The sequence below is a fragment of the Pleurodeles waltl genome, chromosome 4_2 (genome assembly GCF_031143425.1).
Source record: "Pleurodeles waltl isolate 20211129_DDA chromosome 4_2, aPleWal1.hap1.20221129, whole genome shotgun sequence".
Taxonomy (NCBI): domain Eukaryota; kingdom Metazoa; phylum Chordata; class Amphibia; order Caudata; family Salamandridae; genus Pleurodeles; species Pleurodeles waltl.
Genome location: NC_090443.1, coordinates 277,857,902 through 277,870,798, shown reverse-complemented (window position 1 = coordinate 277,870,798; position 12,897 = coordinate 277,857,902). Strand labels below are relative to the sequence as shown.

At 45.4% G+C, this 12,897-nt stretch overlaps 1 protein-coding gene across 1 annotated transcript in view; it reads right to left on the bottom strand.

Annotated features, from left to right (window-relative positions):
• LOC138293849 (extracellular calcium-sensing receptor-like) overlaps positions 1-12,897 on the bottom strand; it is a 172,735-nt gene that overhangs the window by 121,612 nt on the left and 38,226 nt on the right. The window contains exons 3-4 of the mRNA XM_069233157.1: positions 9,973-10,095; positions 8,678-8,763 (exon numbers count right to left, since the gene is read on the bottom strand). Of these exons, the coding sequence (XP_069089258.1) occupies positions 8,678-8,763; positions 9,973-10,095 (209 nt within the window). The remainder of the gene's footprint in view (positions 1-8,677; positions 8,764-9,972; positions 10,096-12,897) is intronic.

Sequence of the window (12,897 nt, the reverse complement as noted above, 5' to 3'; positions counted from 1 at the left end):
CTAGCCATACCTTTTCACTGGGTATTAGGCGATGGCTCATTGTGCTTTTTAATCAGGGCACAGGTGTACACTATGAGGAGTGCTTGTGGCTGCTTTTAAAAGAAGAACCATATGTATCTGAAGACATAATTGTACAACGGTGATGTTAATTGGATAATTGCTAGAGTAAAATGTGAAAATTGCTAAGATTGCCCAATGAAAGTCAAAATTCCCTTTTGCGCCATTCTCCTCATAGAAAAAGTTTCACCTGGCAGATCCTTTGGGAGGAATGTCGTGGCAGACGACGTGATGTAAGTGGGCACAATTTGTATTTGAGTGTGAGCTCATGAGGGGGTTTACGCCAAAAAAATAATATAACATATGTTGTTATGATCTTGAAAGTACCGGAATACACATGAGGTACAACACAGCATTCTCAATGGTCTATAACTGTTTCTCTTTCTCCACTCGAGGAACATGCAACTTTGTAATACAATCAACAAAAGAGAAAAACATATTCATCACATGGAATTCACATCTTTATTTTTATGTTTTAAATTCGTAGTAGGTTGAAGATTGCCAGAGGGTATCTTTTACTACAAATACAGCTGAAGACCTTTCTTTTTAACTCCTTAACACATTGGATGATGGAGTGCATTTGCAAAGATACAAAGGGGCATATTTATTCTCTGCTTGCACCGAATTAGTGTCATTTTCTTTACTCTAATTCAGTGCAAAACTAACTCCATATTTATACTTTGGCTCTAGACCCGTCTAGAGCCAAATTTATGGAGTTAAAGTCATTTTTTGGACCTGGAAACCTACCTTGCCTTAAAGAGATGCAAGGTAGGCGTTCCCATGCAAAAAATGCTTCTATGGCCTTAGCGCCATATTTATACTCCTGTGCAAAAATGGTGCACAGGAGGGAGGAGGGGTCAAAAAATGGTGCAAAGCTTGCTTTGCCTCATTTTTAACGCCTGGGTCAGAGCAGGCGTTAGGGGACCTGTGGGCCTATTTCCATGGTGGAACACAATGGACTAAGCCCACAGGTGCCCTCCCCAGGCCCAAGGGACACCCCCACACACACCAGAGGGACAGCAGAGGATGGGGGACCCCATCCCAGGTAAGGATAGGTACATACAGGGAAGTTTTTTTTCTTTAAGTGCCATTGGGGGCCCTGAAATGGGCCCCCTACATGGCACTGGGTGCAATGGCCATGCCCAGGGGACCCTTCGCCCCTGTGCTGTCCATTGGGGTGGTGGGCATGACTCCTGTCTTTTCTAAGACAGTAGTCATGTGGTATGCATGGTGTGTGTCAGTAAACGACTCTAAGCAGGTTAGAGTCATTTTTTTACTTTAACCTGCCTAACTTCATTTTTTGGTGCAAAACCCCTCCTTCCATATAGCCTGCCCCACCCAACTATGTCATTTTTTTTCCCGCTAGTCTACCCTTTGCACCGGCTTGCATCATTCCATAAATATGGTGCCTGGCTGGTGCACACAAATGGTGAAAGCCGGTGCTAAACTTTTTGGTGCAAAACTGCAGTTTTGCACTAACAAGTATAAATCAGGGCCAAAGTGCCTCAGAGAACTGAAATGCTTGTATGTGTTGGTCTCAATTGATTCAAACTTATGTAGTTGAAAGAGGAACTATTAGTAGGACTGTGTGAAATTGTTAATATTGGAATAATCGATGCTGATGCACACAGCAATACATTCAAGAAGAACACATTTTTATCACCACTACATACAACACATATAAGAACAAAGTCTCATCGCCACTACTAACCCCTTTGCTGCCAGGCCTGTTCCCCTCCTGTGCCGAGCCTTTTTTTGGCTATTTGGGGCAGTTCACACTTTGGCCCTCATAACTTTTTCTCCACATAAACTACCCATGCCAAATTTGCGTCCTTTTTTTCCAACATCCTAGGGATTCTAGAGGTACCCAGACTTTGTGGGTTCCCCTGAAAGAGACCAAGAAATTAGCCAAAATACAGCAAAAATTTAGTTTTTTTTTAAAAAATGGGAAAAAAGGGCTGCAGAAGAAGGCTTGTGGTTTTTGTATTTCAAAAATGGCCACAAGATAAGGTGTTGAGAAGCAGTGGTTATTTGCACATCTCTGTATTCCGGGGTGCCCAAACTAGCATGTGAATCACAGGGCATTTCTCAAATAGACGTCTTTTTTACACACTGTCTTTCATTTGAAAGGACAAAATGTAAAGAAAGACAAGGGGCAATAAACTTGTTTTGCTATTCTGTATTCCCCCAAGTCTCCCGATAAAATTGTACCTCACTTGTGTGGGTAGGCCTAGCGCCTGCGACAGGAAATTGCCCCAAAACACAACGTGGACACACCGCATTTTCACAAAGAAAACAGAGCTGCTTTTTGCAAAGTGCCTAGCTGTGGATTTTGGCCTCTAGCTCAGCCGGCACCTAGGGAAACTTAGCAAACTTGCACAGTTTTGAGAACTAGTTACCTAGGGGAATCCAAGATGGGGTGACTTGTGGGGCTCTGACCAGGTTCTGTTACCCAGAATCCTTTTCAAACCTCAAGATTTGGCCCAAAAAAACCTTTTCCTCTCATGTCGGTGACAGAACGTTCTGGAATCTGAGAGGAGCCACAAATTTCCTTCCACTCAGCGTTCCCCTAAGTCTTCCAATAAAAATGGTACCTCACTTGTGGGGGTAGACCTAGCGCCCGAGACAGGAAATGCCCCAAAACACAACATGGACACATCACATATTCACAGAGAAAACAGGGCTGTTTTTTGCAAAGGGCCTAGCTGTGGATTTTGGCCTCTACCTCAGCCGGAACCTAGGGAAACCTAGCAAACCTGCACCATTTTGAAAACTAGACACATAGAGGAATCTAAGATGGGGTGACTTGTGGGGCTCTGACCAGGTTCTGTTACCCGGAATCCTTTCCAAACCTCAAAATTTGGCCCCCAAAAACTTTTTCCTCTCATTTTGGTGACAGAAAGTTCTGGAATCTGAGAGGAGCCACAAATTTCCTTCCACTCTGCGTTCCCCTAAGTCTCCCGATAAAAATGGTACCTCACTTGAGGGGGTAGACCTAGAGCCCGTGACAGGAAATGCCACAAAACAACGTGGACACATCACATATTCACAGAGAAAACAGAGCTGTTTTTTGAAAAGTGTCTAGCTATGGAATTTGGCCTCTAGCTCAGCCGGAATCTAGGGAAACCTAGCAAACCTGTGCAGTTTTAAAAACTAGACACATAGGGGAATCCAAGATGGGGTGACTTGTGGGGCTCTCACCAGGTTCTGTTACCCAGAATCCTTTGCTAACCTCAAAATTTGGCCCCAAAAAAACCTTTTTCCTCTCATTTCGGTGACAGAAAGTTCTGGAATCTGAGAGGAGCCACAAATTTCCTTCCACCCAGCGTTCCCCCAAGTCTCCCGATAAAAATGGTACCTCACTTGTGGGGGTAGGCCTAGCGCCCGCGACAGGAAATGCCCCAAAAAACAACATGGACACATCACATTTTCACAAAGAAAACAGAGCTGTTTTTTGCAAAGTGCCAAGCTGTGGATTTTGGCCTCTAGCTCAGCCGGCACCTAGGGAAACCTCGCAAACCTGCGCAGTTTTGAAAACTAGACACCTAGGGGAATCCAAGATGAGTGACTTGTGGGGCTCTGATCAGGTTCTGTTACCCAGAATCCTTTGCAAACCACCTAATTTGGCCAAAAAAACACTTTTTCCTCTCATTTCGGTGCTAGAAAGTTCTGGAATCAGAGATGAGCCACAAATTTCCTTCCACCCAGTGTTCCTACAAGTCTCCTGATAAAAAGGGTACCTCACTTGTGTGGGTAAGCCCAGCGCCTGCAACAGGAAATTCCCCAAAACAGTATCGGGACACATCAAAATTATCAAATACAAAACTACCTGTTTTTGCGGGGGGAACCTACCAAACCCATACATTTCTGAAAACTAGACACCCGAGGGAGTCCAGGTAGATGTGACTTGCGTGGATCCCCCAATGTTTTCTTACTTAGGATCCTCAGCAAACCTCAAATTTAGCTAAAAACAAATCACCTTTTTCCCACATTTCTGTGTGGGTTCACCGCACCGGGACAAATTTCCTACAACCAACGTTCCCCTCAGTCTCCCAGTAAAAATTACATCTTATTTGTGTAGGTGGGCCAAGTGCTGGTGACAGGGAAGAGCCAAAAACATGTTGAAATTGAGGGGGAACCAAAGTGGGTCCAAAAGGGCAGTTTGAAAAAAAACATTTTTAGGCTGACAAGTGCAGCAGAATTTGTATCGGTATAGATGAGACAATGCTGGGTGGTAGGAATTTTGTGGATTCCTGCAGATTCCGGAAGGTTTCATCACAAAAATGTGGGGAAAATGTGTGATTTCCATTAAAATTGGAGGTTTGTAGCGCATTGTGGGTAAGAAAATGGTGCGGGGTGCATGTGAAACACACCACCCTGGAATCACCCAGATGTAGAGTTTTCAGATGTGTTTAGCTCTTGTGGATTTTTCTACGTGGCAGTGTCCAAAAGTCCATAAAGTGCAGCCCTCACAATTCCAAGTGGGAAGATTTTGAGATTTAGCCAAGCTCTCATGGCCCAGATGTAAAACAAAAACCCCAAATAATAAAACGACTTCTTGCTTGCTGTGGGATAAGATGTTTTAGTGTGCGGAAGAGAGCTGAAAGACTGTTACCTCCTTCAGTTGGGGTGGGGCATAACCAGGCCCATGCTGGTTGGTAGCCACCAACCCACTATTTTTTTAATTCCCTGGCATTTAGTATATTTTCTGCCCCCCCTGGGGTGTGGATCAGAGATAATTAACCCATCTGCCCACTGCAGGGCAGAACAACTTTGGCCCCATTTATTTGGGGTGGGGGTATGGCCATACCCTCACCCTCTTATTTTGGAAAAAAAAACTTCCCTGGTCCTGGTGGGCTTTCTGCCCCCCCCCCTCTTGTGGGCAGATGGGCCTTCCAAAAATAGGCCAATCTGCCCCCAAGGGGGCAGCTATGGCCAATATTAATGTGGCCCCATGGTTCACAACCCTTACCCGAGGGGCTGCCCCTAAAATAAACACACACATACTTGCACACCAATCCCTGGTGCCTAAGTGGTTTCTGCCCCCCACTCCCGGGAGCAGATCGGCTTATTAGAAATACGCCAATCTGCCCCCAAGGGGAGCAGAAATGGCCTAAAATAAGTTTGACCCCTAGGGGAGCGATCCTTGCCTAAGGGGCCGCTCCCCTTGCGTGAAATTGGTGCAAAAAAAAAGATCCCCGATGCCTAGTGGTTTCTGCCCCCCTTGGGGGCAGATTGGCCTAATGGAAATACGCAGATCTGCACCCAAGGGGAGCATAAATGGCCTAAAATAAATTTGCCCCCCAGGGGAGTGACCCTTGCCTAAGGGGTCGCTTCCCTTGCGTGAAATTGGTGCAAAAGAAAAATCCCCGGCACCTAGTGGTTTCTGCACCCCTTGGGGGCAGATTGGCCTAACAAAAATTCTCCGATCTGCCCCCAAGGGGGGTAGAAATGGTCTACATACAATTTCCCCCTCAGGGGACCGACCCTTGCCTAGCTAATAATAATAGGCCAATCTGTCCCAAGGGGGGGTAGAAATGGCCTAAAATAAATTCCCCCCCGGGAGCGACCCTTTCCTAAGGGGTTGCTCCCCTTCCGTGAATTTGCCTTAAAAAAAAACCTCCCAATGTGTAGTGGTTTCTGACCCTTTTGGGGGCAGATGGGCCTCATTAAAAAAGGCCGATCTGCCCCCAAGGGGGGCAGAAATGGCCTAAATATAATTTGACCCCTTGGGGAGCGACCCTTGCCCAAAGGGTCGCTCCCCAACTCTAATAAACAAAACAATTTTTTTTTTATCCCTGGTGCCTAGAGGTATCTGCCCCCCCCCCCCCCGGGGGCAATACCAATAGGCCAATCTGTCCCCAGGAGGGGCAGAAAAGGCCTGGAAAAAAATTGCCCCCCTAGGGAGACACCCTTGTCCATTGGGTAGTTCACCTAATGCCAATTTCCTTTTTACAAAAATTCCCTGGTGTCTAGTGGGCATTTCAGAAGCCGGAACGCTTCAGGATGCGGCTTCTGAAATGCTCTGAGAAACTTCAAAGGGAAGGAAATTCCTTTTCTTTCCTTTGAAGCCTCTCAGGCCACCATCACATGATTGGAAGAGAAATGCAAAATACTTCAAAGGGAAGGAAATTCCTTTCCTTCCCTTTGAAGCCTCTCAGGCCCCCATCACATGATCGGAAGAGAGGTCTGCATGCGAATGTGCACTGACTTCATCAGACGTCACTGGGGGAATCGGGGGGGTCAGGGTGTAAGGGGAAGGGCTTCCCCTTCCATCCCTGCCTTGGGGGGTGGGAGGAAGTCCACGGATGGAGCGCCGCTCCCTCCGAGCTCCAGGCCGAGGATGTAATGGTTACGTCCTCAGCACAGGAGCACTGTGCCGGTGGACGTAACCATTACGTCCCCGGCACAGAAGAGGTTAAACTCTACCGTCATGACCTATCCATCAACCCCAGCACTAAAGTAAGTGGTCAGGCAGGCTCTAAGTTGTAGGCCCGAGGTTACAGATTGACAGGTCACAGGTGGGGTGGCGTGTAGCAGGCAGAAAAAAACACGCAAACAGGAATCCAAGATCAGTCCCACAGATAGGCACAGTGACACCACAATGATCCAAAGAAATTGGTCCCAGTAAAACACGCATGGCCAGAGCGGTGCACACATTGCACATCACACCATAAAATCAGATGCCACATGAAGTTAGGATCACTTTGCCAATCAGAACACAGCATGCACAGCAACACACAGTGACCATGTGTCCCTCAGTCTGGACATCTGAACACGTACTCGCTTGCCCACATTGTGTCCACTCAAGGTCGAGGACCACCTGCATTTGTTATCAGGGCCTTATTTATGACTACAAGACAACTGTTCACATTCTTCACTCCAAAAAGGAATGTTGTTATTGTTTTATGGTACCCAGAGAATTGCACAAAACACAGTTCAGAACCACTTGTTTTGAGACAGTCCTAAAACCCCGATTCTGTAACTGTTCCCCCAGCTGTAATGTTTAAATAAACAAACTGTTCCTGCTTTGCCAGATGCCTCTTGTCTTTTGTTTTGTTAAAGGTAAATTCACTTTCAAGCAACAAAATTACAATTTTGCTGATGGGGTGCACAACATTTGCACTTTGTGATTGTTGTGTACTTTACACAACTTCACTCCTAAGATGATATTACCTGCTGAAAATGTTTTTGTAAAACATTTTCACTGCAGTGTCTCCTTTCATGGAAAATCCTCCAGCCAAAGTTATGCTTGTGAAGGGACTTTCTCCAACAAAAAGCGTTAATAGATTTTAACATTTTTTAACTCACCTTTTTTTCAGCTCTACCAAATTTGTAAAGTTCATAAACATTAACAAAATAAATTGATGACACAGTAGAAGTAGGCTAACTTTAACAATTTTGCCCGCCCTCCATCCCAATAATGCATTTGAGCAATTAAGCTGCTTCAATTTGCTTTGAAAGGTGGAGTTTAAAATAAAGGACAGCAAATAACTCAGAATTGTTTCATAAACTACGGCCAATGCACGGTACCTCCTTTAGCTCTAGTTGCACATTTACACATAGAGAGGTCTTGGATCTTTTCTTTATGTCATAACTCTTATGTGTATTCTAGAGGTATTCTGCACATTTCCGATTCAATTTTTCTCCAGAAACTTACAATAAATAATGTTCAGTTCAGTAAAATATCTGCCCTGAAGAAGTTCAGTGAAGCATAAGAAACACCTGGAAATTGTGTGGTCTCTGAATATAAACCTTTAGCAAACTATGAAGAATTGGTGATAAACCTGTTTGCTTCCAAAATTCCTTATAATCATCGCAAGAGTATACATGTTTAAATATGTTGACCCTTTTACTGCTCATCATATTTTCGATCTAGTAATAGATTGAACATATTTGTAGTAAAATAATGGTAATTTATCATAATTGTGTTTATTTTATTTTTTAATCAGCAGCTTTTATAACACTGACCCCTATACATAGCCTGTGGAGTGTGGGGTAGGACTCCCCAAAGGACTATAGAGAGGATGGGCGAGGAAAGCAATTACAGACAGGCCAGACAGAATATTTTGAACTTAAACGTATCAGAAAATGTAGAGTTTCTTTCATCTTAGTATCCCTCACACTAATGATTGCATTGGTATGATGTCACACTTGTAGTTTAGGTGCACTTTGGTCCTGCTGGGGCTTTTGGATCACAATTTTTGTAGGTCCTCAAAACAAAGTTACAATAACACTGATAGGGGTCTATCAGGATCCCAGACATATGAATCTAAGGGTGTTTACATTACAAAACACTCTCATCTTATACACCTTCAAATTAAAAGATTTGATAACACAAATATAGAGATAAACTGACATCTCTGAATGATAGGCCAGAACGTTTGATGCCTAGCAGGAGGGGCAGACTTTCACGCAGGAGGGCTGGACGAGGGAGGCAGCCTCTCTCTTTATTTTCTCAACATCCTGGGGAGAGATGCATAGGGTACTGCATGGTTTTGGACTGGACATGATCTAATGGTTTTAGCCTCCTTCGTCTGCATTCTACTATGGTGCATCCAGCTTTGTGTATCTCAAGGCATTCCAGAAGACAACTAGGTTATGTGTCAGACCCCTTTACGGTAAAATATTCAGTGGTCCCATCTGTCGAGGACTGCTGCCAGTGATGAAAAACTGGGATGAAGCAGACATTAAAAGGAAGTGGCACTGCAGCACCAAACAACAGGGGATCTGAAAAATTATATCAATTTGCTTCTCCTCACCCTTTGCAGTATTTGTTCTGAAAAGGAGTTACCCAGTTCAGCGGTATAGCCTTATGCCTTTACTGGACAGAATTCTTAGCTAAGAGACTGCACAATTCACACTAGCTGAGGAAGAAGTAGATAGCTCCATCAGGGATCACAAATAATATTTGCCTAGAAATAACCTCAGAGGTTAATTTGTACTGATGACTTCCCATGGGCACCTACAGCACTTATTTCTCTGGACCAGAATTATTGGCCGCCACTTGCACTGTTGTGGTTCCTGTTGGAGCAGATTAACCCTTCTTTTATTTCGAGTGTGCAAAAAAATAAAGATCAGCCAATACAATGATCAGTGATCTTTCATCATTTAATTGTATTGGCAGCCCTTCTTCAATTTCCATGACCCGCAGTGGAAAATGAAAATAGGACCCTCTCTCTCTCTTTCATTCTCCTAGCTGTGTGTGCAGCATACACTGGTTGGAGGTGCTGGGCAGGAGTGTGCTTCATTGCACCTCCCTGTTTTCCCTCACCCCTTGACTGTGTCGGCATGCAGATCTGTGCCATCTTTACTTCCCAATATACACCAGCAACTTAGACACCAGGCAGTCTCTTTATGGACTTTGATTCTCCCCGACTGGACCCGTAACTCTTCTGTTAGGCCAAACACTTTAGAATAAAGCTGTAACATTCCTAATAAGAATGACAGACACAGGCTAAAGTTTGAGTTAACTATTCAGAAATATATGAACTGGACCATCAATCTATATTCGAATACATTTGAATACATTAGATTCAGACGTTCTTAGAGTCTGCTTAGGTAATGTGAGTTGAAATATATTGTATGAGATACAGTCTGGAACAGCCATGCTTTCCTTGGTTAGCCACATCACATCCAGTGTGACTGGCAAAGCTTCAGTCTTTTTGTGTGTACGTCTCGCAATTCTTCATTACAACAAGGGAAACAGCAGCTGTGACCATGTGATGTATTACAATGTAACATTCAAAATGGAAGAAAGCATGAAATTGGCTTGCGTTAACATACGCTTGGTTTCTAATACATTAGACATTACAATTGAAAAATGGACTGCACATACCCTGCACTGATGATTTCTAAACCACTACATCTATGTCTGTATTACAAAACAGCTCTCATATTATTTGCATTCTTTACCATAAATCTTCCCAAGTCCTCCATGGTATCATGGAGTTTGCTCTGCATTTCTCCAATCGTTACATCAATTCTCTTTCGCTTGCTTCCCTTTGTTGCTGACAGCTCCTTGAGCCCACATTTCACCTAGCATTTGATGAAATTCCCTTGTAGAGTTTTAGAAAGAGAAGCACACGTGATACATATTAATATAGCCAAGGAGGAGTCAAAACCAGTTTTAGTACTCATCCACCTACGTTCCCTAATCATTCTCCTATTTTAGCAAATCCTTTTTGTAGGAGGCTGGACTGGCTTGTAGTGGGTACCAAGTGTACTTACACCTTGCACCAGGCCCAGGTATCCCTTATTAGTGTAGAGGGGTGTCTAGCAGCATAGGCTGATAGAAAAGGTAGCTTAGAAGAGCAGCTTAGGCTGAACTAGGAGACGAGTGAAGCTCCTACATTACCACTAGTGTCATATGCACAATATCATAAGAAAACACAATACACACATATACTAAAAATAAAGGTACTTTATTTTTATGACAATATGCCAAAGTATCTCAGTGAGTACCCTCAGTATGAGGATAGCAAATATACACAAGATATATGTACAGAATACAAAAATATGCAGTAATAGCAATAGAAAATAGAGCAAACAATGTATAGTCACAATAGAATGCAATGGGGGCACATAGGGATAGGGGCAACACAAACCATTTACTCTAGAAGTGGAATGCGAACCACGAATGGACCCCAAACCTATGTGACCTTGTAGAGGGTCGCTGGGACTGTAAGAAAACAGTGAGGGTTAGAAAAATAGCCCACCCCAAGACCCTGAAAAGTAGGTGCAAAGTGCACCTAAGTTCCCCAAAGAGCACAGAAGTCGTGATAGGGGATTTCTGCAAGAAAGACCAACACCAGCAATGCAACAACAATGGATTTCCAGACAAGAGTACCTGTGGAACAAGGGGACTAAGTCCAAAAGTCACGATCAAGTCAGGAGTGGGCAGATGCCCAGGAAATGCCAGCTGTGGGTGCAAAGAAGATGCCACTGGATGGTAGAAGCTGTGGATTCTGCAAGAACGACAAGGGCTAGAAACTTCCCCTTTGGAGGATGGATGTCCCACATCGTGAAGAGTTGTCCAGAGGTGTTTTCGTGCAGAAAGACCACAAACAAGCCTTTCTAGCTGCAAGGGTCGCGGTTAGGGTTTTTGGATACTGCTGTGGCCAAGGAGGGACCAGGATGTCGCCAATTGCGTGAGGAGACAGAGGGGGTGTCCAGCAAGACAAAGAGCCCTCTCAGAAGCATGCAGCACCCGCAGAAGTGCTGGAACAGGCACTACAAAGTGGAGTGAACTGGAGCTCACCCAAAGTCACAAAGGAAGGTCCCACGACGCCGGAGGACAACTCAGGAGGTCGTGCACTGCAGGTTAGAGTGCCGGGGACCCAAGCTTGGCTGTGCATAAAGGAAATCCTGGAAGAGTGCACAAGAGCCGGAGCAACTGCAAAACACGCGGTTTCCAGCAATGCAGTCTAGCGTGGGGAGGCAAGGACTTACCTCCACCAAACTTGGACTGAAGAGTCACTGGACTGTGGGAGTCACTTGGACAGAGTTGCTGAGTTCAAGGGACCTCGCTCGTCGTGCTGAGAGGAGACCCAGAGGACCGGTGAAGCAGTTCTTTGGTGCCTGCGGTTGCAGGGGGAAGATTCCATCGACCCACGGGAGATTTCTTCAGAGCTTCTAGTGCAGAGAGGAGGCAGACTACCCCCACAGCATGCACCACCAGGAAAACAGTAGAGAAGGCGGCAGGATCAACGTTACAAAGTCGCAGTAGTCGTCTTTGCTACTTTGTTGCAGTTTTGCAGGCTTCCAGCGTGGTCAGCAGTCGATTCCTTGGCAGAAGGTGAAGAGAGAGATGCAGAGGAACTCTGATGAGCTCTTGCATTCGTTATCTAAAGAATTCCCCAAAGCAGAGACCCTAAATAGCCAGAAAAGGAGGTTTGGCTACCTAGGAAGGAGGATAGGCTAGCAACACAGGTAAGAGCCTATCAGAAGGAGTCTCTGACGTCACCTGCTGGCACTGGCCACTCAGAGCAGTCCAGTGTGCCAGCAGCACCTCTGTTTCCAAGATGGCAGAGGTCTGGAGCACACTGGAGGAGCTCTGGGCACCTCCCAGGGGAGGTGCATGTCAAGGGAGTAATCACTACCCTTTCCTTTGTCCAGTTTCGCGCCAGAGCAGGGCTGGGGGATCCCTGAACTGGTGTAGACTGGCTTATTCAGAGATGGGCCCCATCTGTGCCTATCAAAGCATTTCCAGAGGCTGGGGGAGGCTACTCCTCCCCAGCCCTGACACCTTTTTCCAAAGGGCGAGGGTGTAACACCCTCTCTCTGAGGAAGTCCTTTGTTCTGCCCTGCTGGGCCAAGCCTGGCTGGACCCCAGGATGGCAGAAACCTGTCTGAGGGGTTGGCAGCAGCTGCAGTGAAACCCCGGGAAAGGTAGTTTGGCAGTACCCGGGTCTGTGCTAGAGACCCGTGGGATCATGGGATTGTCTCACCAATGCCAGGATGGCATTGGGGGGGGGGGCAATTCCATGATCTTAGACATGTTACATGGCCATATTCAGAGTTACCATTGTGAAGCTATACATAGGTAGTGACCTATGTATAGTGCACGCGTGTAATGGTGTCCCCGCACTCACAAAGTCCGGGGAATTTGCCCTGAACAATGTGGGGGCACCTTGGCTAGTGCCAGGGTGCCCACACACTAAGTAACTTAGCACCCAACCTTTACCAGGTAAAGGTTAGACATATAGGTGACTTATAAGTTACTTAAGTGCAGTGGTAAATGGCTGTGAAATAACGTGGATGTTATTTCACTCAGGCTGCAGTGGCAGGCCTTTGTAAGAATTGTCAGAGCTCCCTATGGGTGGCACAAGAAATGCTGCA